The 26,737-nt window shown below is 37.5% G+C and overlaps 1 protein-coding gene across 1 annotated transcript; it reads left to right on the top strand.

The window, feature by feature from the left end:
• On the top strand, window positions 1-26,737 carry LOC102597424 (phosphoinositide phosphatase SAC1). Its single transcript, XM_006350261.2, has 16 exons — window positions 1-325; window positions 489-693; window positions 782-947; window positions 2,214-2,436; window positions 10,553-10,629; window positions 13,552-13,739; window positions 13,853-13,950; window positions 14,150-14,283; window positions 14,372-14,506; window positions 18,310-18,694; window positions 18,817-18,938; window positions 19,127-19,237; window positions 20,012-20,209; window positions 23,921-24,112; window positions 25,776-25,887; window positions 26,277-26,737. The coding sequence occupies exons 1-16, from the start codon at window positions 194-196 to the stop codon at window positions 26,523-26,525; spliced, it is 2,727 nt and encodes a 908-aa protein (XP_006350323.1). The 5' UTR covers window positions 1-193; the 3' UTR covers window positions 26,526-26,737.

The following is a 26,737-nucleotide window of genomic DNA, read 5'->3' as shown; positions in this document are numbered from 1 at the left end:
AACTTATTTTATTTTGGTAAGAAATGAAAAATAAAAGTGACGAAGAAAGCAGGGAGAATTGGGTTGAATTGTAGTCGCTCCTTGTTCATCAAATCCCAGAAGATGATTGATCCAAAGGAAGCCCAAAACTGTGAACGAAACTACTTGCTTTGAAGAAGTTGAACCCTGTTTCCATTGTTTCTTCATCTTTCCCATGGCGAAATCCGAGAATATGAAGTCAAATTCATCGAAGCTACCCCAAAAAGTCCACCCCTCTAATGATCCGTCTGAGTTCAACCCTCTTTCTTATTCCCTCGAAAAGTTTCGCCTCTACGAAACACGGGCAGTACGTTACAATTTCACTTCATTTGCCTTACTTTTTATTGTTTTGTGAAAACCCAATTCTCTGTGGAAACCCCAATTCATGGTTTTTTAAATTTTATTTATGGTTCCAATGAAAAACCCAACAGGTATTATTTTTTGATTGATTGCATTTTTGGTGTTTGCAGAGGTTTTATTTAATAGGGAGTGATAGGAATAAGCAGTTCTTCAGAGTGCTAAAGATTGATAGAATGGAGCCTTCAGATCTTAACATTAGTGAAGACCCAGTAGTGTATCCTCCTCAGGAAGTAAAAAGCTTACTTCAACGAATTGCTGAAGGAAATAGAGCTACTGGGGGCTTGAATTTTGTGGCTAAAGTTTATGGCATTGCTGGTTAGTGTTTGTTTGAACTGTCTTGCTGTTATAGTTTCTACTAGAATTTGTGGGCTAACTTTTTGTATCTGTTAATGGATTTGTTTAGGCTGCATTAAGTTCTTGGAGTCATATTATCTTGTATTAGTGACAAAAAGGCGCCAAATTGGATCTATATGTGGTCATGCCATATATAGTATAGATGAGAGCCAAATTATTACAATACCTCATGTGTCGGTCCAAACTGATGTTGCTCATTCGAAAACTGAGTTAAGGTAAGTGGTTTGTTTGGTTGAATCTTTGGAATAAGAAGCGTTTGCTGCATGCTGTTAATATGTCTTTTACTCTAGTGATACAAGTTCCTTTCTTTTAATTGCTTAATAGTAAATCTTGAAGCTTTTTTAAGTATACTCGGAGGGGTTGCATTAAGGTTCTATTCTTTTCTTGGATATTTTGATTTACGGGGCATTTCAAATCCATCCGCAACATATCTCTTTGGGTTTCAATTGTGATAATTTTATTTCCTATATAGCACCAAGAAGGTGCAAAAACGTACAAAGAGGACCATGCTCTTTAAGGAGTCCATGAAGTCCATCATAGTATCATCATTACATGTTCATCCTGCACAAAAATGTCAAAAAAAATATAAACACATGTACTTTATACTGTGCACAGCCTCAAATTTAGCCCCAGAGCATCTGGGGTTGCATAGCCTCAAGTTAACCTAAAAAATCTATGATTGGTTACTTCCATGCAGTCCATATTATGCTTGCAGGATCAGTTCTTCAAAAAGTTTACCTTGTGTTGTTGATCTTTTGCCCTTGTTAGCTATCAAAACTATCCTTCACTTATTATAGCATAATTTACAGTACTACAAATAAGTTCAAGAATAAGAACCAAGTCTGCTAGGTCAAGAAAATATCCATTGCTGTGTTCGTTTTAGAGATAAATTTTCCTTAAAATGATGGCTAAGCCGTATGCCACTGTTGTATCCCACATGAAGGTGCTTGATCAACACCGAGTTTAAGATGTTAGTTTTATATTTGTGGTAATGGAAGAAAAACATTAAAATAGTAAATTGGAAAGTTAGTTTGAAAAGGAATTTCATTAGTAAAATGAATTCGAATATTTGGAAGTTGTTAATACTCTTTTGCTCTCTCAAAAGAAAATTAAAAAAATTGTATAGAATAGTATTATTGATTAAATAGTGTTAAATTTTTGGAGTGCCCAAGATAGAAACAGTATCATGTAAGTTTGTGAGGAGAAAGTAATTAACTGGTCATTTCTTATGTCTGTTTCCTTTTTAAGATGTTCATATTTCTATTTGGTATCTTTTCCTAGTTTAGTGTTTTAAGATGACTACTTTATGTCTGGTACGGATATTATGAAGAAATCATCATTGCTTTGTTTGGATTTATTTTCACTCAACTTGAATTTTGTTTATGTTTATTTGCTCAAATTTTGTGCTCTCTGTTTGATTTAATGAACAAAATTTTGGCCCTTGGATTGTTTCTTGGCTGACTAATTTTCAACAATTGCAGGTACAAGAAGCTTTTATCCAGTGTTGACTTGACAAAAGATTTTTTCTACAGTTACACCTATCCTATAATGCGAAGCTTGCAGAACAATGTCTTGTCTATGGGTGAGGATGGGATGCCGTATGACAATATTTTTGTCTGGAATAGTTATCTAACACATACAATTCGATCAAGATGCAAGAACACAATGTGGACAATTGCTTTAGTTCATGGGCACTTTAAGCAGGTGCTTGCTTACTTTCCATTACAATTTTTTGATAACCGAGAATCCTCGAGGGCCGATGCTGCATGGTTTTTTATTCGGTAGATAATGGTCTGCTTCTCTTCTATCTCCACTTAATACTAGGCTTTTGTCTGAGGTAGCGTTCGAACACGTCACGTGCACCTAACCACACATCACATGTTGTGCTCTCACCACTAGACCAATATTGGGGGGAAAACATTAAGACTTACTTTTCCATTACGTATGTTGTTTTTATCTGCTGATACCCCTAGTTACAAGCATATTGAATTTAATTTCTCAAGCTTAAAATAGCCATACTGATACCTCTGATTATAAGCACTTTGGATTCAGTGCTCAATTTTAAAATAGCTCCAAGCTTCCTGCTTGTTGCTGCATCAATTATTTTTTATATAATTTTTATATGAGATCTTGCTGCAGTTTCTTGTTTGTAGAGCACATAATTTGGTCATTTTTAAAGGGAAAATTAGCATATTTTGTCTTTTTATTTATCTCGTAAAATAACGTGGATAAAAGCTGCTTTGCATTAGTTGATAGTGGGAAGCTACTACCAGGTGGTTGGAGCTTCCTGATTAACCTGAAGGTGAAATGATGTATGTTCAAGGAGACATCGGTATATGATAGGAAAGGCGACTCAGTTGGAAATGAGAATCAAAATTATATTATAGAAAAATTTACTAATATTTTTCCTTTCATCTGATTTGGAGATAACTGATTATAATGACTGGGACACAGGTGATTATAATGACTGGGACATAGATTGTACCTAATAGTGTGGCCTAGTGGTCAATGAAGTAGGTTGAGAACTATGAGGTCACAAGTTTAAATCCCAATCAAAGCCTGGTGGATAGAGTTACTTGGAATGGTACCTGAGTGAGTTACCTGGTACTTGTGTTGTTGGGAAATAGAAAGAATTAGTCGAGGTGCACAAGCTGGTAATGATAACAAAATAAAATTACATTGACATGAGTCAGCTTGTGTAATCCTCGCTAACTACTATCATATAAAAATAGACGGTGATTATATTTGAATCTCAAATTTCTGTGGACTTTAATCTTGACAAACCTGGGATGATTTGAAGTAGATTCAATTTATGGTAGGTTTTGGAAGATTAGGAATATCAAAGGAAGTACCCCACCCCCCACCCCTCCCCCTCGCATCCCAATTAAATTTACAAATACTGTGCATTCTTTCTTTATCGGAATATAGAAAAAGAAAGTATAAAAGAATTAGTATGGAAGATTCATACCCATAGGATAACTTTTTTCTTTTACACTTAAAATATTAAGTTGTATATGTACTTAAAATTTGTGTATGAATACAGATAAATGTGTTTTCATGTCAACATAAATGAGTTTAGATGTATAAATTGTGTTTAATCCATTTTAACTAGTCTTTATGACAAGGACATAATCATGAGACAAATCCATTTCCCTTATAAAGACTCTTTGAAGAAACAACCCAGGAATATTAAGTCCAAATCAGTGTGGTTATTGAAATGAGGTTTTGACCAGTTGGCTTGAGTGGTTCTGTGAAAATGATTATATACTTGCTCTCTTCACACTTATGGACCAAGTGAAGAGCATAAGGATGAGAATGGTGAAGTGTTTGGTAGAAGATGCACACATTAGACATATGACAAACGCCTTTATAAAAAAAAAGACATATGACAAACGTATTTCCAGAAGCTCTTAAATAAAGAAGGGGACATGGGTATCGTGTTGGGGAGTTACAATATTCAAACAGTCAGAGAGATTTTGGGTATTGTCGGTGCATAGCAGAGGTTGAGGGCATTATTTGTAAGATGAGGAGGGGAAGAACAATCAGGCTAGACAAGATCCTAGTAGGTGAGACAAGTATAGAGTGTCTAGGTTGTTTAATGTCGTATTTAGGACGGTTAAAATGCTAGAAGTATGGAGGTGGACTACAATAGTTCAAGAACAAGAGTAATATTCAGAATTGCAACAACTATAGGGGTATCAAGCTACTAAACCATGCTGTGAAAGTTAGGGAGAGGGCGGTAAAAATGAGGATGAGGAGAGGTATGTCTATCTTAGAGAACCATTTTGGATTCATGTCGGTGTTATCAACTACATGAGTCATTCATCTTTAATAAGATTGTTGGAGCAGTATAGGGATAGAAAAAAGACATACATGTGGTGTTCATCGACCTTGAAAGGCTTATGAAAAAGTCCCTAAAGAGGTTTATTGGAGATGTTTGGAGTCTAGAGGTGTATATGTGGCTTACATTTTGGCAATTAAGGACATGTACGATGGAACCAAAACCTAGTAAGATAGTGGGAGGTGACTTAGAATACTTCCTTGTCATGATGAGACTGCATAGTGGTCAGCCTTTAGCCCATTCCTATTTTCCTTAGTGTTGGACGAATTGATAAGGCATATTCAAGGGGAAGTGCAGTGGTGTATGTTATTCACATATGATATAGTATTGATTAATGAGATGCGTAGTGCTGTTAACAATAGGAGTGAAGTTTGGAGACATGCTCTAGAGTCTAAATGTTTTAGGTTAAGCAGGACTAATTTTGAATACTTAGTGTAAGTTCAGTGATGTAACGTATGAGGTGGAGGTGGAAGTGAAGATCGATGCACACATCATACCCAAGAGAGGAAGTTTCAAGTATCTTAGGTCAATTATACAAGGAGATAGGTAGATTAACAATGATATTGTATATTGTGTGGGAGAAGAATGGAGACTCGCCTCTGTGGTATTGTGTGACAAGAATGTGTTGCCAACGCTTAAAGGTAAGTTCTACAGAATGGTGGTTAGACCAACACTGTTGTATGGGTCTGAGTTGGCCAGTCAAAAACAAACATATTTAGAAGATAAAGTTAGTGGAGATAAGGATCCTCAAGTAGATGTGTGGGCATACTAGGAGAGATGATTAGAAATGAAGTTATTTGGCACAAGGTAAGAGGGGCTTTTGTGCAGACAAGATGAGAAAAGTGAGACTGAGGTTGTTCAAACATGTGAAGAGGAGGTGCACAGATGTGCTAGTAAAGAGGTGTGAGAGGTTGACTATACCAGGAGTGAGGAGAGGTAGAGGTAGGCCAACAAAGAACTAGGGGGAGGTGATTAGATAAGACATGACACAACTCTAGACTGAGGTTGTTCAAACATGTGAAGAGGAGGTGCACAGATGTGCTAGTAAAGAGGTGTGAGAGGTTGACTATACCAGGAGTGAGGAGAGGTAGAGGTAGGCCAACAAAGAACTAGGGGGAGGTGATTAGATAAGACATGACACAACTCTAGACTGAGGTTGTTCAAACATGTGAAGAGGAGGTGCACAGATGTGCTAGTAAAGAGGTGTGAGAGGTTGACTATACCAGGAGTGAGGAGAGGTAGAGGTAGGCCAACAAAGAACTAGGGGGAGGTGATTAGATAAGACATGACACAACTCTAGACTGAGGTTGTTCAAACATGTGAAGAGGAGGTGCACAGATGTGCTAGTAAAGAGGTGTGAGAGGTTGACTATACCAGGAGTGAGGAGAGGTAGAGGTAGGCCAACAAAGAACTAGGGGGAGGTGATTAGATAAGACATGACACAACTCTAGACTGAGGTTGTTCAAACATGTGAAGAGGAGGTGCACAGATGTGCTAGTAAAGAGGTGTGAGAGGTTGACTATACCAGGAGTGAGGAGAGGTAGAGGTAGGCCAACAAAGAACTAGGGGGAGGTGATTAGATAAGACATGACACAACTCTAGACTGAGGTTGTTCAAACATGTGAAGAGGAGGTGCACAGATGTGCTAGTAAAGAGGTGTGAGAGGTTGACTATACCAGGAGTGAGGAGAGGTAGAGGTAGGCCAACAAAGAACTAGGGGGAGGTGATTAGATAAGACATGACACAACTCTAGACTGAGGTTGTTCAAACATGTGAAGAGGAGGTGCACAGATGTGCTAGTAAAGAGGTGTGAGAGGTTGACTATACCAGGAGTGAGGAGAGGTAGAGGTAGGCCAACAAAGAACTAGGGGGAGGTGATTAGATAAGACATGACACAACTCTAGTTTACTGAGGGCATGACCCTAAATAAGAAAATATGGAGGTCATTGATTATGGTAAAAGGTTAGTAGGTAGCCGAGTGTTTTCACCTAAGTTGCTCGCACTTGAGTGCGGGTGTGTGATACGGGTGCGGATTTAGAGGTCGGATTCTCTATGATCTAAATTTTAAGATTCAGGGATATGGATCCATCTATGGATACAAGGGATTCGGCTAAAAATAATAGAGATAAAACCTAAATTATGAATAGGATAATCCTGGAAAGAGATAAAAGGAAAGGGAGTGACAATATGCATTTAGAAATTTTCATGAACAAGAGATATTTGAAAAGAGCTTTAATGCAACGTTTATAGCTCTAATCCCATAGAAGAAAGGAGCTAAGGAATTGAGAGACTTCAGGCCTATTAGTCTGATAGGCAGTATGTATAAACTGCTTTCTAAGGTACTAACTGAGAGATTGAAAAAGGTGATGGCAAAATTGATAAATTCTCAGCAAATGGCTTTTATCAAGGGGAGACAAATTATGGATGCTATCTAGGTGGCTATTGAAGTTGTAGATTCTAGAATCAAACAGAACAAACCTGGTATTCTTTGCAAGCTTGAAATAGAAAAAGCATATGATCATGTCAACTGGGGGTTCTTATTGGATATCCTGAAGAGGATGGGCTTTGGAGTCAAATGGATCAATTGGATCAGGCATTGTATTTCCACAGTATGCTTGTCCATTCTGATCAATGGCTCTCCTCTTGGATTTTTCAAAGCTCAAAGAGGGTTAAGACAAGGTGATCTCTTGTCCCCCTTTTTGTTCTTTTTGGCAATGGAAGGTTTAAGCAATATGGTGAAAAAAGCAAAGCACATTGGCTGGATTAACGGCTTTGAAATGGAAAGGAGGGACACTAGTAGCATGGAGATTACACACTTACAGTATGCAGATGACACTCTGATTTCTTGCGATGCAAATGTGGATCAATTGAAGTATCTAAGGATGATTTTGGTGGTATTTGAATGTGTGTTTGGTATGCATATTAACTGGAGGAAAAGCTCATTGTATCCTATTAACGAAGTCAATGATATGGAGTTCCTGGCCTCAATATTGGGAGGAGTAGTAGGGTCCTTGCCATCTGTATATCTTGGTATGCCTTTAGGGGCTAATTCAAAGTCTAAGGAAATTTGGAATGGTATCATTGAAAAGTGCGAGAAGAAACTTTCTAGATGGAAGTCTCAATACTTGTCACTAGGTGGAAGAGTCATACTCATCAACTCTGTGTTAGATTCCCTCCCCTCTTACATGATGTCCTTATTTCCAATCCCAACAAGTGTTATTAAAATACTTGACAACATTAGAAGATCCTTCTTGTGGCAAGGAAATAAGGAGAAGAAAGGTTTCTACTTGGTGAAATGGAAGGCATTAACGATGAGTAAGAAGAAGGGGGCACTGACTCTCAAGGATCTGAAGTTTCAGAATAAGGCTTTAAAAATAAAATGGCTTTGGAGATACACACAAGAAGACCAAATGTTATGGGTAAGGGCTATCAAGACAAAGTATGAGGAAGAAGACAAATGGATGACAAAGGAGATTAACACTCCTTATGGGGTTAGCTTATGGAGATCTATCAGGGTCTTGTGGCCTTTGCTGAAAAACAGAAGCACCATTTAAGTTGCAGATGGTAGTAAAACTGTTTTCTGGAAGGATGTATTGCTAGGGACTGAAAGTTTACAGGAGAAATTCCCTGACATCTACAATCTTGTACTTCGAGGGTGTTTGGATTGACTTAAAAGTTGGTCAAACCTACTTTAAGTCAGTTTTGACTTCTGAAAGTGTTTGGCAAATATAAAAATAATAACTTAAAATAAATAAAAAATGACCTAAAATAAGTTAGGAAGTGTTTGGCAAGGTCAAAAATGACTTAAAATAAGTCAAAAACTAAAAGTAGGTCTCCCCCTACTTTTTATTTTTTGACTTAAAAGTCATTTCAGTTTGACTTTTTATTTTTGACTTAAATAATACAGTGGAAGAACAGTGGTCAAACCAAGGTTGGGATATTACCTTCAGAAGAATGCCTAATGACTGGGAGGTGAATAGGGTGATTGCTTTCTTCAATCTGCTGGGAACTTTTGGAGGTTTACAAGAAGGGGCTGACAGATTATGGTGGAATGGACACAACGGTGGTGCTTACAAAGTGAATGCAGCTTACAAACATATGAACCAAACCAATCATCAAATGGTAGGATGGCCTTGGAAGCACAATTGGAAGGCTAAGATACCATATAAGGTTTCATGTTTTGTCTGGCTTTTGGCAAGAGAAGCAGTTCTTACTCAAGATAACTTGATGAAAAGAGGGATTACTATCTGTCCCAAAATAACTGGTCGAGTATGGAGGATGTTCCTGGCACTCAGAAGTATCATATGGACAATGCCTGGAAAGATTTCTGAAATTATAGCATGTTGGGAAGAAGCAGGTTTGGAGGTCAGAGATAAAGGAAGATGGAGAATGGTTCCAGCTTGTATATGGTGGACAATATGGAAAGAGAGGAATTCTAGATGTTTTGAAAATAGGAGCAACTCTATCCAATAGATCAAGATGAATTGTATTTTGCTTTGTAGTTTTTGGTGTAGACAGTCTCACTCGGTAGAAACTGTGGAAATTCTAGATGTATTAAGCTCCCTATAGAAGACTAGAATAACTCCAGTTTCTTAAGAGTCTTTTGATGTAAATATGGTGCAAGTACAATCAATGTACTGAATTATCTTAATTATTGATAGAAATACACCAAATTACCAATTTCAAAAAAAAGAAATTTATATTTACAAGGTATTTCATTTTCTTCAATTTCACTTTAGTTTTTGTTTTGATCACAAAAATTATTGAATCTGTCCACAATTTTCCGATCGAATTCAGCCAAAGTACCCAAAACAGGTTGACCAGATTGGGTACGGATCCCACAACCACACCCATGTCGTGTTGACACGGGTGCGTCAGTAGAAGTGAAGAGTCCGAGCAATTTAGGTTTTCGCACTTTATGTGGGAGAGGTAGGGGGCTAGTTGCCTCCTCTCATTATTAGGAGTATTATTTAATAGTCACATTGTCTCTTACTTTTTGATGTGTATTGCTATTTTTTGTTGCATTTGTACCATACTATTTTGCTGTCATATTTTTCTTGCAATCCTGCTTCGAAAGCTTTCCTTTTGAGCTGAGGGTCCATCAGAAATATCTCCACCTCACAAACTTAGGGGTAAGGTCTGCGTATGTTCTACCCTCTCCATACCCCACTTGTGGGACTACACTAGGCATGTTGTTGTATCGAGTGGTGGTTAGAGACTGACTATGTCATATGAGTGGAGTGCTGGCCGACCAAGAACACTCATGTCCAAAAGATGTTAGTGGCGGAGATGAGGATGCTAAGGTGGATGTGTAGACATACCAGAAGAGATAAAATTAGGAATGAAAATATTCAGGATGGTAGGAGTGACTCCCATGGAAGATGAGATGCAAGAAGTGAGGTTAAGATGGTTTGGGCATGTGAAGAGGAGAGGTGCATTTGCTTCGGTTAGGAGATGTGAGAGGTTGACCATAGTAGGCTTGAGGAGGGGTAGAGGTAGGCCTAAGAAGTATTGGAGTGAGTTGGTCAGGTGGGATATTTCAGCTCATCAAGGACATGGCCCTTGATAGGAGGGTGTGGAGGTCGAGGATTGGAGTAGAGGATTAGTTAATAGCTGGGCATATTTTCGTTCCCTTTCCCAGAGTTTAGAGTTAAGTATCCTTTCTTTGTCTTCATTTTGTAGATTTCTATATTTACTTGTTGTTTCTCCTCCGTATCTTATTATCTGGTTGTTTCTGTTTGTTGCTATTGCCTCATTTTCACTGTTTGTTCAGCCGATGATCTTTCGAAAACATCCTCTCTACCTTCTCAAAGGTTGGGGTAAGGTCTGTGTACACTCTACCCTCCCCAGACCCACTTGAGGGATTACATTGGGACTGGGCTTGTTGTTGTAATATATCCATTCGACCAGAGTATTGCAGATCAGTTGATGATAAATTGTCTGGGCACCTAATATCTATCTTTTGCTTAATGGTTGCAGACTAGGCTATCAATATTTGGAAAAGACTTCAGTGTTTCTCTGATTTCTAGGCGTTCTCGGCATTTTGCAGGAACACGGTATGCAAAGTGGCCTTCTCATGTTTTATTTCCTCTCGTAATTTGCCAGAGCTTTTCTTTTGTTTGCCAGCTTTCTTAAATTGACCTACTGCACAAACTAAGAAGTTGTAAAAAATAAACTTATCTTTTCTCCACATTGGTAGAAGAAAACTGAAACAGAAGACAATAACTTGTCTGTGGAGAAATTAAGTGAACAAGGTCAATTTGCTTACTTTTCTATTTATCTTTCAGTTTCTATTGGGTTTTCCTACTGCAAGTTGCTTGAAACTTATTGTTCCCCTTGCCCCACTTTATATGACACAATTACTGTTTGGACAGTCAAAAAAGTTTTTCTAGGACCGCGATTTTTTCATATGTACTTTAAATATTTTGAATTGTCAACTATTGTAACTCATATTACATTTTATGAAGTTCCTAAATATGTAACTTTTTATTTCAAAACACTTGAAAATCCTGTGTTTGAATTTTTCTTTTTAACCCCTCCCTAGGAGCTCCCACCTTTTTGCTCCCTTGGTGACTTGAACTCACAACCTTAGGGTTGGAAGTGAGGGGCGCTTACCATCCGAGCAACTCCCTCTTGTCCTGTGTTCGAATTCACACTGAAAATCAGATAGTTTGGCCCTCATACTCCGAATCGTGTCGCATAAAGCGGGACGGAGGGAGTATTAAGCTAATATATGCTGCTAATGTTTGAAAGAACATAAATAAGATGTGCTTATGAGCTGACAAGTTTTCACGTGTCTAGACTCTAGAAGACTGATTTTAGGATCTTATGTGCAGAGTGGCTTAAATCATGTTGCATCAAATTGTAGGATGGCTTAAGACCTGAGCTAATTACTCTTCTTTCTTGGTTTAATAAGTAACTTGCACACGATATTTGTTCTATGTATTAGTTTGGATAAGAGTTTCTTTTTTTTTTTTTATAATGGTAAGTGTAGTTAGGATAAGAGTTTTTGATGTCAAGTTATAGGAAACATCACTTTTCAGCAAGGTGGACACTGTTAAATTGCAGGTTTATTTTTCTTGGGGTTCAAAATTTGATATCGTCAATGCTTTAGTTTTGGTATCAGCTTCTCTTTTGAGTTTCTCTTTTTATGTCTATGAGTGTATAATGATACTTATATTTGATCTTATAACCTATCAATTACTTGCTTGGATCATTCTGTGCATTCGATATCTAGAGGGGAACTTTTGTGAAGCGTTATTGGATTTCCTGTGTTATTTGAGACTATGGAATGGTCAATCATCAATTTCATTGTGAGAGTTTATCACAATTATTCTAAAATTGAAAAAGATTATTACTACATGAGATAACAGATAAGATAAAGGAAATAATCTTTCTTCTTAAATGTTGAACTATGACCCTACTTGTTCGGATCGGTGTTCACCCCAAAGTGCTCCCAGACCGCATGCATACATCCGTAAGTAACTTAGTGCAACATGTAAAATTTCACTGAGAGAAATCAGCATAATCAAAGAGAGATTCAACAACGAGAAGAAAGATCAGGCGATAAAGAATAAAGAAGGAAAGCGATGGGGAAAGACCCCAGACCTGGTTTGCAGGTCCGTATGATTAATGGTGTAACTGAACACTATATTCTATTGGCACTCTGCTGTGGGTCTATGTATTTACTTCGTGATGTAGATGATATAATTGGCATGGGCAGTGCTCAGTAGGGGTCGGCTGAATTGAATCATCTAGTTCCATACTTCCAAGCCAAGAAACCTTGGTAGATTCTGTACTTTTTGGGGATTAAAGTTGCCTAGTCCACATCATACATTGTTATTTTACTGCAGAAGTACGCTCTTAGCATTCTCTAGAATATAAAGATGACCATTGCAGGTCCAATGACACTGTTGTGAATTCAATTGCTAATCTTCTTCCTGTTTCTGTAGCCTGAGCTCCCATTCTAGGTAATGCAATCCATCTAATTTAGTCTTTCATTGCATGTATCATTAGACTCAGTTTGTATTGGAAAACAAAATGAATCTTAATGGAATGGGTAGACGAAATACCAGGAGAGGTCCCCCTTCTGCATCTTTTACTTGGAAATCTATCTGGAACCATAAGGATCTCCCTGGAGTTGAATTCTCTGTCGTGACTGCAGTGCTTGAGGCTATTTTGACTCGAGACGATCTCCAGAAGAGGGGTAGAAAGTTCACTGACAAATTTCTTTTGTGAGGCTGAATGTCAAGTCTGTCAATCCTTATCTACTGGACTGCCAGTTACCAGTACTTTTGGCACATGCTTCTCTCTACTTTTGCTTTCAATGGGTTCACATTCTCTATACATGCTTGCATTGGGGTGATTGGTCATACACCCAAACTGCATTATGTGGACCCCAGGGAAACGTTGAAGGAAAGAGACAGTGGATGTTTCAATGATTTTTCATAGTTCCAAACTGAAATTGTGATCTCTAGACAGCAACTCCTTTACGGATAAAAAAGTCTGTGCAGAGGGAATTGCAGATGTGCAGTCTTGTTTCTTATTAATCCTAAATAACACTGCTGTATTAGTTTCAAAAAAAATATAATACTGCTGTATCTTTGTTCTTTCTTGTTTCTAAATGGTTCATGTTTTCATGATTTTATTGGCTGACCGAGATTGGCTACATATTCTAAGAGGTTTGTAGTTGGCTGGTTGTTAAAATGTTAAAGATAAGTTTTTAGTAGTCTGTGGTATCTATCTAGGGTCTATCCTAAGAGTGTTATGGGAGTATGGAAAACTAGTCAATTTTTAATGTATACTTCTTTGAACAAGCTTTGCCTTACTAGAAAACCATCACGCTTCTATTGTTCTCAAGTAAGAAAGCTGAATAACTGATTTTTCCTGTCGATATGCGAATTGGTACTTCTGTGATCTTTCGTGAGTAACTTCAGTATCTGTCGTGAAAGTCTTACCAGTGAATATTCATGCTGCAGTTACTTGAAAAGGGGAGTTAATGATCATGGAAGAGTGGCAAATGATGTTGAAACTGAACAAATTGTGCTTGACGAAGAAGCTGGCTCATGCAAAGGAAAAATGAGCTCTGTTGTTCAAATGAGGGGCTCAATTCCTCTTTTCTGGTCACAAGAAGCTTCAAGATTCAGCCCAAAACCAGATATAATCTGTAAGAGCAACTAAATTTTTTGACCTGATTATTACTAGAAAATTTTGAAGGTGGAGTCATTTATACTCTCGTTCTGACTGGAATGAGCTTGCTTGTCTCATTTCTGACCCAAGTACAAAGATATGATCCTACTTATGAAGCAACCAGACTGCATTTTGAAGATCTTGCAAGAAGATATGGAAACCCAATAATCATACTTAATCTGATCAAGGTTTGTGCAAAAATGAATCTGGTGGCCTCCTGAAAATTTACATTGTGTTTGCTCTAAAGTTGATCAGAACTTTAGTTTGTCCACCTCTTGGGCACTATTTACTTCGAATGGTTCTGCTCTTTGAATTTCAGCATTCAATATTTGCCTTTCAATTTTATTTTATTTTTGATTCTTTCCTTTATGAATTCAATGACTGCAGACAGTTGAGAAAAGGCCACGAGAAATGATGTTGAGGCGTGAGTTTGCAAATGCAGTTGGGTACCTAAATCAGATACTTTCTGAAGAAAATCACCTAAAATTCATACATTGGGATTTTCACAAGTTCGCAAAAAGGTGTTAGATTATTTTCCCCTAATTATCCTAATAAGTTAATCTTTTTAGTCCTTTTTGCTAATTTTCCTTTTTTTTCCCCTGTGTTAAGCAAGTCTGCAAATGTATTAGCCGTTTTGGGTGGTGTGGCGAGTGAAGCTCTTGATTTAACTGGGTTTTACTACAGTGGAAAGCCAGTGGTTGTTAAGAGGCGGACTACACAACTCAGCCGTACAAGCACAACGAGGTATGTTATGCATCTATTGAGATGTGTTGGAACAATCGAGTATCATAATCTAAGTTGCTCGGACTCTTCACTTTTGGTGCTGCACCCATGTCGACACGACATCGGTGTGGGATCCGTGTCCGATTTGGTCAACCAATTTTGGGTACTTTGACCAAAATCGATGGGAAAAGTCCGGATAGTTTTAATGATTTTTGTAATCAATACAAAAACTAAGGTGAAATTGAAGAAAATAGAATACCTTCCATATAGAAATTTCTATGTCGCTCCTTTTCCTTTAATCTCCTTCTAGGATTCTCCTCAACTTCAACACATAATATCGCATAATTTAGGTTTTATAAACCTAGTTTAATATATTTTAATTATTTTTAGGTGAATCCCCTCACCCGTATCAATACATGGATCCATAAAATTAGATTATGAAGGATCCGACCTCTAGATCCGCACCCATACCGGACACCCGCACCCAAGTCCGAGCAACTTAGATCATATTTACTAGGCATGCAATGAGTTACTTTGAGTCAAAATTTGTTGTTTACTGAACTTGATGGTTTAACTTGCAAAGGCTAAGGTGATGCTAATTAGTTATACATCATGTAACTCAATTCTCTCTCTATTCCACGCTACTCATTTTGTTCTTTGGTCTCTCTTTCTCACCTTTATTAAGTGTTTACTGCCTTTCCATGAAGATGACGATAAGGATGTTGATGCTAGTATACTATTTTCCCCATTCTTTTTCTTATCTCTCTCTCTCTCTCTCTCCTTTCTCATTTGTCTGTTTCACTACTGTTGCTCCTCAGAGTGCTTCAAAAGAGAAGAGTACTAATTGATGGGAAAGGAATGTAATATTGAAATTGGATTACCTCTCTATATTTGAACCAGTCTGTATCAAAGAGGAGTAAAATGTCTGTTCCTTCTTTCGTCCTCTCAAAACGTGTCTAGTGATAGCTATTTATTTGCTGAAGGTAAGTACCTATTGAGGTTTTAAAGCATCAACTTATCATTTAAACAATATAGCTGAATGGAGTTTTAGATCTATATAAGCTAAGATGTAGCACCAGAAGAGAAGGGAGAAAAGATGGGAAGGGGGGGGGGGGGGGGGGGGGGGAGGAGAAAGGACAAGAAAAGGATGAATTAGAGAAAAATAAGAGATGTCTATTTTAGAAAGGTTGTTGATCAAGTTAACTCATTGTTAAGTTTCCAAATTAAAGTATAAGAGGGTTTTATTTATATGATAGTGAGTTTTGAATAAGTTAGACCTCATGAAACTTTTAGAACTCTAACTCAAAAGAGAGTCGTGCACCGAAGGGTGTGATCTAGTGGTCAATAAAGTGGGTTGAGAACTATAAGGTCTTCAGTTCAAATCCCAATGGACGCATAAATTACTAGATGATTTATTCCCATCTGTCAAGACTTGGTGGAAAAAGTTACCCGATACCTATACGGGTGGGAGGTAGCAGGTACCCCATGGAATTAGCTATGCACGCAAGGTAGTACGGATACCATGGTAAAAAGAAAGATAAGAGTCATACTCTTTTCGTAGATTATATGACCTTGGAAGGCCTTTGGGGGACAAATCCAAGTCCATAGACATGGAATAGTGTGATTGAGAAGTGTGAGAAGAAATTGGCCAAGTGGAAGACTCGGTACTTATCTAAGGGGGGTGACCCTTATAAACTCATGCTTTGCCAACCTATATGATGTCCCTGTTTCCCATCCCAGCAGGGGTCATCAAAAGGGAGGAAATTTGTGGCAGGACAATAAAGAGAAGAAAAGCTTCCATCTGGTTAAATGGGAGGAAATCATGACAAGCAAGAAAAATGGAGGGCTGGGAATAAAGAATCTGAAATTCCAAAGCAAGACTCTTCGTATGGAATGGTTGTGGAAGTATCCAAACAGAAACCAAATGCTATGGACGAAAGTAATTGGAGCTAAATATGATGAAAAGGACAACTAGATAACTAAAGAAGTAACAACTCCTTATGGGGTTAGCGGTTAGCCTTTGGAGGTCCATCAAAAGCTTGTGGAATGAAGTAAGAAGTAACTCAAACTCAAGGCAAAAGTAATGGATGGGAGCAAGACCAGATTTTTGAAGGACATTTGGCATGAGAAAGGTAGCATGGAAGATCTCTTTCCAGACATCTACAGCCTAATCATGCTTCAACAAAGCACTATAAGAGATTTATGGTCACCACAAGGATGGAATTTCACTTTCAGAAGGCAGCTTAATGATTGGGAAAGAATGAGAGATACTGATTTTTCAACACTGGACACTTCACTGGACTACAGACAGGAGAGTATAAATTAAGATGGACAAGATATGACAGGGGAGTGTTCAAAGTCAACGAAACCTACAATTTGACGGATCAGACAGATCAACAGGGCTCAAGATGGCCCTCGAATCAAATATGGAAAACCAGAATTCCTCACAAAGTTTCCTGTTTTGTCTGGTTAATGGCTAAGGAAGCAATCCTTTACACAGGACAATGTTATGAAGAGGGGGATAACCTTGTGTTCCAGGTGTTTCCTTTGTGGTGAAACATCTGAGACTGTTAACCATCTATTTTACATTGCAAGTATACCATCATCTGTGGAGAGTATTCCTAGTCTCAAAGGCATCTCCTGGACAATGCTCAGGAAGGTGGCTGAGGCATTACTATGCTGGGAGGAAGCAAGTGTACATGCTAAGGACAAAGGTAGATGAAGAATTATCCCGGAGGCTATCTGGTGGGCTGTTTGGAAATACAAGAACTTAAGATGTTTTGAGAGCATGGAGAACAATGTGCAGAAAGTTAAACTAAACTGCATTTTACTTTTAGTTTTTTGGTGTAACCAGTTATACTCAAATGACATTGTCTCTATTATTGATGTGCTAGACTCAATTTAGACATAGAGAAGTGAAATCAGGAGTACACTTGTATATAATTGTTTCAGTACAGCCATGTACTGTTTTGTGATATAATACAAAGTACCAAGTTAAAAAAAAAAAAATTCCCCCATCCCTATTTTTATGATGCATTTTGACTGCGCACAAGGTTTATGAAATTGAGAGACTTTTGAAACTTGTACTCTAAAACAAGAGAGAGATATTTGTGTGGCTATAAATCATCCCATTTTATGGATAAAATGAGAAGTTTAAAGTTATATTGTTTCTAAATATAGAAATATATCATTCTTTTTGGAACATACTTAAAAGGAAAGTGCATCATATAAATTGGGATGACGGGAGTAATATACTTTTCAATAGACAATTCTAACATTATTCTGTCACTTGGACTTTTGAGAGTGTTTCTAAATATAGAAAGATATCATTCTTTTTGGAACATACTTAAAAAGGAAAGTGCATCATATAAATTGGGATGACGGGAGTAATATACTTTTCAATAGACAATTCTAACATTATTCTGTCACTTGGACTTTTGAGAGTGAGGACCATTGTAAAATGGTATTCAAGTATAGTTGCTCGACTTTGAAGTAGTTGACACCCGACAGATACAAGTTTATTATCATTATTCTAGTCTCAGCCTTTCTATGATCGTTCCACATTATTTGCTGCTAAATACTTATCTGCCCTTAGTCACAAGATGATGGTGCTACTCTGTTGTGGGCCTTGTGGCCAATATTTTTCTTACTCTCCATGTAACATTCAGATCTCCTATTAGGTACTATTTCTTTTAGAGTGAATGAGTTTCTAAGGAGAGTTTATCGTTGTGAATTTTGTCTGGATCGTGGAATATTTACTGCATTGATGCACAGTTCATTTCTGACTAGATATAGCTATAACTGATTCATGGTGTTTCGTGCAGGGATTCTTCTCTTAGAGATTTGAGGGCAAATTCAGGAGAGCTCTCAAGAATTGGAAGCAACAATGAAATCCTGAATTCGCTGATCAAACAAGAAAGAGAGGCTGATAATAGTCAACAAATTGGCAAAGATAATGATGAGAATGCAGCACCGAAGTTTCAAAGTGGAGTGCTGCGGACCAACTGCATTGATTGCTTGGACCGAACAAATGTCGCCCAATATGCTTATGGTCTTGAAGCTTTAGGTCGCCAACTCCATGCTATGGGCTTGACTGATAGACCTAAAGTGGATGCTGACAGTAGCATTGCTGCTGCTCTCATGGATATGTACCAGGGTATGGGCGATGCTCTTGCTCAACAATATGGTGGCTCTGCTGCTCACAACACCGTATGTTGACTGATTTTACTGTCTGACTAATTACTAATAAACCAATATCTCTTAATGTTTTTGAATAAATGTTGATTCCTAGTAATTATTCATATTGTTGATATTTCTTTTGGTTAAACTAGGTGTTTCCAGAGAGGCAGGGCAAGTGGAAAGCTACAACTCAATCGAGGGAATTCCTCAAGTCTATCAAGCGATATTACAGCAATGCATATACAGATGGCGAAAAGCAAGATGCAATTAACTTGTATGTTCATCCCCTAAACTTTTAACTTCCATGTAATTTTCCTTGTTATGATGCATGCATCTAGGTGGTTAAGAATTTCCCAATCTGAAGTGTGGAGTTCTCGATATATGGGTTTCTGTTGCATTTTGGTGGAAAATTTTGATGCTTAACTATTGTGTCACTCTTTTCTTTTCTTTTTTCATTTCCAGATTCTTGGGATATTTCCAACCTCAGGAAGGGAAACCTGCACTTTGGGAGCTAGATTCTGACTATTATCTTCATGTATCTGGCATAGGAGACGATCTCATCCCAGATTATGGGTACTTTATTGCAAATTTTATTACTTCAAAAAATATCTATGGCAGATACTGTCTATAAAAATTGTTGTCCGAAGAGCATTTCACATGGTTACTTTTGGGTAGAGGTCAAATCAAAACCATATTTTGGGGAGAGTTTGAATTTCCTCTATCAAGTATATTCCTTTTTTCCTGTTTATCCTTCTTTCTTTTTTATTTTGGGTGTACGAAAGTTTTGTCCGTTTGATAAAGGAATTCTTTTTAACTAGACTATTAAGTGTTTTTGAATATCCTACCATTGAAAAAGGGAGAACCTTTTTCAATAAAAAACTTTCAACTTTATCAAGAGGCAATTTTCTCCATGGACAAATTGGAATTTCAATAAAATAAAACTTGAAATTCGCAACTTAATGCTCTTGCCAATCAGACTAGGATACTTAAATTGGGATGGAGGAGTAATATAACAAAAAATATGTCTTCCTTTTGTCGCGCTAAGAGCATGATGAGCTGTGACTACCTAGATGCTGCATTCAAATTAGTAACCTTTGCAGAAGTAAAAAGGACGAGGATCCTTGGCTGCACACATGGACTCCTTTTCCTGTCAAGCTACTAATTTGCTGGTCTTTTTTGAGAAAAGTGAATGGGTTTCTTGAATAAGCAGAATTTTTCTGAAGTGGATTTCAAGCCCCGGTTTTGTTGACTGTGTATTTGTAAATAAGGAAATTTTCAACAAGAAATTTCTCTTCTGACATATGCTTGTCTGCTCACTAATAGATGTTGTCTTAATTCATGGCACAGTTTGTCATTTGATGCCACAGCTGTTGGACAAAGAACCACACTGGCCCCTGTTCCAGCTTGCAGGGAGGATTTCTTGCGCATGAAGTTGACATCATTTGACAAGTTGCTTGAAAAAACATGCTGTCATATTAAGAATGTACGGCTCTGTAGTGAAACTGACCAAAAATCAGGGAATTCTGGAGTGGCACCTGATGCTGCGTAAGTGTTAACCGTAGTGTGACATATAATTTAGTTTGACGTTTCATTTTCAACTTTTTAGTCTTCTGTAGTTTTTATTTACATGCTCTGAGAGTTATAACAACTTCTATCTTTGTACATCAAAGGTTTGCCCCATAAATCTTGAGTTATAACTAGCATGACATCTGTCAATAATGTGTCCGGAAATGCAAAGTGGCAACAGCATTTAACTTTGTTCTCTCTTTCATACTCATTACATTGAAAAAATTCTTAGTCTTAAATGCTGAGATGCCTTCTGAGTCGATTGTTGATTTATTTTTATCTCATTTCTCTTCTTTGAGTTGATGGATTAGGCTGACATGGTAAAAACAAAGAAATGAGTTGTACCTTTTTCTTTTTGTCCTTGCTGTGTCTGCCTCCTTAGTTTGTTTATCTTTCTTCTTTTTCTTTTTCTGTTTCTCTTCCTTCAAATTTTAGTTGTACTATTAGTAAATAATTTGTACTGTCAGTCACGAGAGGAACATACAATGTTGTTAAATATTTTTGCATTAGGCTTGAAATGAACAATTCTCTTAATTCCTTATTCAAACTTACATGGTTATCAATTAACATGCTTCAATTTTTATTTTGTCTCACTAACTCCTTGAACTGACACCTTTCCATTAGTTGGTTACTTCCATATAATGTAATATTTCTGCTAAAAAGATTAATGTGATACTTATTTTTACTTAAAACTTTTTTGTTGAAATGTTCAATGTGTACTCTTTATAGGAATTTCAAGCATTATTATTAGTTTTAATAAGCATTAGATGCCAAAGTTTGTAATGTTGTTGGTTTCCATAGTCTGGGAGATACTTGCTACAACAATGCCTACTTATTGTTTTAAGGCGTAGAGGTTGTTCAATATTCTCTTAAAACCATTGAAGCTAATAAAACTAATCCCTGTTAAAAATATTTGGAGGACTAACTCTTATTCAAATGGATATAGAAGATACTTCTACGTGTTTGAGCCCTGAGAAAGAAGGAGATTACATGATGAATGGAAAAAGAAAAGGTGACAAGAACACAATTTTTTTTTTCCACATAATAGCAAATGCACATAGAACTTAGAAGATATAATAACATAGATCAGCTCATGGTATAGGGAGAAATCACTCAAGAGCCACACAAAATTGAAGGGGAAATCATTGATTTCTATAAAAAAAAACATTGTACACTAAAAGTCTTAACCTGCTCAATGGAGGCTTACTTTTCAAGATGTCCAATGTCCAGTCATAACAGAGGAGGGAAAGGAAGCTTTACCAGCCAACTTTGAAGAAAGTGAAGTGTTGAGATGTTTGAAGATGTGTGCGGTGGATAAGGCACCTAGTCCTGATGGATTCACTATGGGGTTCTTCATCAAGTGTTGGGAAATTGTTAAAAACGAGACATAATGGATTCTTTTCCAAAACTTCCATGAACAAGAAGTTTTTGACAAAAGCTTTAATGCAACATTCATTGCACTCATACCAAATAACAAAGGAGCTAAGGGATTTCAGGCCTGTAGGCCTGATAGTTAGCGTGTACAAACTACTCTCCAAAGTACTGACTGAGAGGTTGAAAGCAGTGATTGGTAAATTGGTTGATTCCCAGCAGATCACATTTATTAAAGGTTAGACAGATCATGGATGCTGTGTTGATTGCTAATGAAGTTGTAGATTCCAGAATCAAACAGAAGAAGCCTGGTATACTATGCAAGGTGGACATAGGGAAAGCATATGATCATGTCAACTGGAGGTATCTACTGTAGATGTTGGAAAGAATGGGTTTTGTGTAGAAATGGTTGAGATGGATAAAGTATTGTATTTCAACTGTCAAATTTTCCGTGCATATTAATGGAGCCATGCAAGATTTTTTCAATACTCAGTGAGGTCTTAGGCAAGGTGACCCTTTGTCACTTTTTTTGTTTTTAATCACTATGGAGGGGTTGAGTAGTATATGATCAAAACAAGAAACAACAAAGCCTGGTTGAAAGGTTTTGATGTTGCCTGAGAAGGTGGTGACAATTTGGAGGTGACACACCTACAGTATGCAGATGATATCCTAATTTTTTGTGATGCTGAGGAACAACAACTAAAATATACGAGGGTTATACTGATTCTGTTTGAAGGAATGTCAAGATTGCATATCAACTCAAGGAAGAGCTTAGTGTATCCAATCAATGAAGTCACAACTATGAACTGCCTAGCGGCAATCCTTAGTGGGGAAATTGGTACTCTGCCAACAACTTACTTGGGCATGCCTCTAGGTGGAAAATCCAACAATGTTGATATATGGAATGGTGTGCTGGAGAAGTGTGAAAAGAAATTGGCTAGATGGAAAACTATATTTGTCCTTCGGCGGCAAACTGACTCTCATCAATGTAGTGTCAAATGCCTTGCCAACTTACATGATGACTCTGTTCTCAATACCAGCAGGAGTCATCAAGAGACTGGATAGTATCAAGAGAAAGCTCCTATGGCATGGCAACAAGGAGAGGAAAGGCTTCCATCTGGTGAAGTGGAAAGTAGTGATAACTGGCAAGAAGGCAGTGGGTATGGGGATAAAGAACCTAAAGATGCAGAGTGAAGCTCTCAGAATGAAGTGGTTGTGGAAGTTTACCATTGATAATCAAATGTTATGCAAAAGGGTAATAAGTGCAAAATATGAAGGTGAAGATATGTGGATAACCAAACAAGTGGCTACATCTTATGTAGTAAGTTTGTGGAGATCAATAAAAGGCATGTGGGATGAAAGATGAGTTGCATGAAAAGGGAAACCTGGAAGTGCTTTTCCCTGACATACACAATATAGTTCTGGGAGAGCAAAATACTAGAGCAGAGTTATGGACATATCAGGGGTGGAGCTTCAATTTCAGAAGACAATTCAATTACTGGGAAATCGCAAGAGTGACGGAATTTTTCAACATTGTAGAAGCTTTTAATGGGCTACAAACAGGGGAAGATGTTATGTGGTGGAAGAGAAATGGCAAAGGGGAATTCAAAGTTAACTCAGCCTATAGGTTTTGATGAATCAGACAAACACACCAACACAAAGTTGGCCATGGAAACAAATATGGAGAAGCAGAATACCTCATAAAATCTCATGTTTCAAACGGCTATTGGCCAAAGGCTGCTTTGACTCGAGATAACTTGATGAAAAGAGGGCTAACATTATGCTTTAGTTGTTTCCTTTGTGGGGAGGCATTAGAGACAGTGAACCATATGTTCCACACTGGAAGTATACCCAACAACTATGGAGGGTTTTTTTAAACCCCAAAGCCATCTTTTGGGCCATGCCCAGGAAGGTCTCTAAGGTACACAGACCTTACCACTAGGTGGGGTCTTGGGAGGGTAGAGTGTACATAGACCTTACCACTACCTTGTGGAGATAGAGAGGTGGTTTCCGGAAGACCCTCAGCTCAAGTGCATCAAACCTAAGTAAAAGAGCACTTATGACTAAAAAAATTTAAAAAACACTATTCTAAGAGTATATCAAGTTTATAGTCTCTCAAACATCTCCGTCTTCACTGAGTAATTTAAAACGTAAGTTTGAGTCTCGAAGTCATTCTTGCCTTTTTTTCTTTGAGATTTTAAAGATTGTTTTCATGTATTTTGATAAACCAGTTTATTTTTTATTTTGTCTTGAGTATATTGATTCTTTTATTTGTTGTGTAAATTTGCAATAGCTGATAATTTTGAGGTTTTGTTACAGTGAAATACAACTTAGGAGCCCAAATTGGCTTTTTGGACAGAGGAAGTATGATGATAGTAATTCTGCATCCAAGTTGTCTTCACATGCAGTTCCTAACGGGGCTTCAAATGGTGAGAATGAAGTAGATGGTCTTGGTGACCTTACCTGGATTTCTGGTGTTCCTGATTTGAATCAAGAAGATATCTTTGAAAGGTATTTTTCCCTCATAAACTTTTCATGTGTTCCCTCATCCATTGTGTTTTTTCATTCCCCTTTTCTCGTTGCACAAACAACAACAACATACCCAGTGAAATCCCGCAAGTGGTGTCTGGGGAGGGTAGAGTGTACGCAGACCTTACCCCTATCTTGGGAGGTAGAGAGGTTGTTTTCGATAGACATCTAACTCAAGGAAAAGCATATCAAAGCAGATTGAAAAAGACATAACTGAAGTGGAGGGATATGGCAAAATACTATAGAAAGTATCACAAAGCATTCTGAAAAATGGAACAATAACTACACCTCAAAAGTGCGATAATCGGAGTAATAGAGACAGTAGATAGTAATAGAAATTGATGGACAAGAAAACAGGAGAAATACTATGACTATTAGTATAGAAAGGGAAGCGCACCAACATTCTACTACTTACTAACCTTCTATCTTTATTTGTGTCCTCCAATCTCCTATCTAAGGTCTATTTCCTTGAATAATAGACCCAAGATACTTGATGCAAAAGCATGTGTTAGAAAAATACTTGATTAGAGTGCACAAGTTTACAAGCTTTTTTTAATGAATTTATTATTCATAACAGAGTGAAATATGATCAACTCTACGGTTCATCATTAGCTGTATGTATAATGCCATGGCAAATTATAGTTTTACCATTTTACCAAAGTTGATTAGACCGCCTTTTAATTGATGATGATGCAATAGCTTGGAGGTGACATTAATATCTGGTCGTTTGGGTAATATAAAGTTTATTTTGGATGTTTAACTAGCTTATGCTGGAAATATAACTTCTTATGCAGTTTGTTTGTTTCCTAAAGTGCAATTGGAAAAATACAAAAGGAAAAAGTTACTAAGCTAACATCATTGTTTAAATGTCTAAAGTTGTGTCCGAGGCCTCATTTTCCAGTATTCCTTTAGGTGGTTAACTATTTATTCTAATAAGTTGTAGAAAAACTGAACTGAATTACTGTTCGATTTTTTCATCTAGTCAACACTAGTGCATTACATCTAGTATACAAGAGGAGTCACCTTCAAAGCTTACCTTATTTATAGAAGAAATAATATTGACAATTGAAAGGTCTAGGGGTTCAGTGGTGAGCCTTAATTGGCCCACTCTGTAACTTCCCTCAGCGTTATCTTTAACTTCTCTGGAGAGCTGTAGTTTTAAAAATAAATTCAATAGAGTGTCGGGCTTCACTGCCGTGCATGACTTCCAGGTCCCCTCGTACTTGGGGTTTGCTCGCGATGCGATCCCTATGGTGAGCTCCCTCTCACATTTCTTCTTGCCTTCTTTTCCTTTATTGTTTTGGCCTTCCATCCTTAAGTCTAAAACACTAAACTCCATCCTAGTTCATTCAAACACCTTATGACCTTATTACCCTCAGGGGGTCCCACACTCCAGGTTTAGTGTGACCTTAACATTTTTGAGCTGGAATTGGCTGAATTTGAAGGTTCGAGTTTATTCGGCCTTGGTCAAAGAAAAGGGAGCTGGTAGTATTCCTTATTTTTCCTTCATGTGGCCACTCATAAGGAACTGATCAATACGTCTGTTTTGGTTCCTTTCAAGGGACTGTATATACAAAATGCTTTTCCTGTTGTAGCACTCTTTCGGTTCAGTTCACACTCCCTCTCTGTTTTAATTCTCTTCTAGATACCTTACAATGACGGCAACAAATGAAGCTAATGGCTGGTATGGTGGTACATTGCTTGGTGATCAAGATGAAAGCAGTGAAATCTACCGACATTATGCAGAACTTATCCAGGTACAGATATGTGCAACTTTTGTCTGTAGTCATGCTTTGCTATATTCGGGTGCGTGGAAATGTTTTGCTGGTTAAGTCGCTCAAGTGTTTCCGTTTCTCTCAAAATAAACTAGATTAGATGCTTATCATGTTGGAGCACTTCCAATCATATTTAGGACTCACCTAAGCATGAGGCTGAAAATTAAGTTATTGCAAATTTCAATAACAATTAGCTTACGGCTTTGAGGGAACATTAGACCCAGATCCATTTAAAAAAATTGTCTTTCGGCAGCAATGAGCAATATTCTTTCATGATATGCAGCATTGTTTTGAAGTACATGTTTTTATGTAACAGAAAAGTGAGTGTCTTTGGATTTGCCTTACTCAGATGATATTGTGTTAACAAGCAGGGCCCTGCAATGGAACCTTTTGAACATGATTCTGAGAATGAGAAGTATTACACAGAGCTTATCCTGAAAGGCTCAGCTGATGCCATGGACGATGTAGCTATTGAAGCAGAGATGGAATCTGCTTTCAAGGCGTATGATCAAATTGGTGCAGATCTTGGGATTTTCCCCAAGTCGTGTAAGGCACTGGCTACTGATCCCAGCCAACTAACGAGATGGCTAGTTGGTGAAGACAAGCTGCCCAACGTATGAAAAAAATACACAGCTATTCTGGCATGTATGCATTTTGCCATGTTCATATATTTTGTCATAATATTTGATGAAAATCTTTTTGAACATTTTAATTCAACAGATAAAAGTGGATGATTGTTTGTGCTGAAAAACATGCTGCTCCTGTACAGTTGTATTTTACCTGAAGACATGTGATCATCAGTATTTGAATCTGCGTTTTACATTTTTCTTAA

This window comes from Solanum tuberosum, unplaced genomic scaffold (assembly GCF_000226075.1).
Source record: "Solanum tuberosum cultivar DM 1-3 516 R44 unplaced genomic scaffold, SolTub_3.0 scf00119, whole genome shotgun sequence".
Classification (NCBI taxonomy): domain Eukaryota; kingdom Viridiplantae; phylum Streptophyta; class Magnoliopsida; order Solanales; family Solanaceae; genus Solanum; species Solanum tuberosum.
The sequence above is the reverse complement of the archived record's forward strand: the minus strand, read 5'-3'. Positions and strand labels throughout refer to the sequence as shown.

Excerpts from the sequence above, each read along its gene's own strand:
- LOC102597424 (XM_006350261.2), top strand. The coding sequence starts at position 194 with ATGGCGAAATCCGAGAATATGAAGTCAAATTCATCGAAGCTACCCCAA. Across the intron at positions 18,695-18,816 it reads GCTCTGCTGCTCACAACACC|GTGTTTCCAGAGAGGCAGGG; the intron begins GTATGTTGACTG and ends TGGTTAAACTAG. Across the intron at positions 18,939-19,126 it reads AAGCAAGATGCAATTAACTT|ATTCTTGGGATATTTCCAAC; the intron begins GTATGTTCATCC and ends TTTCATTTCCAG.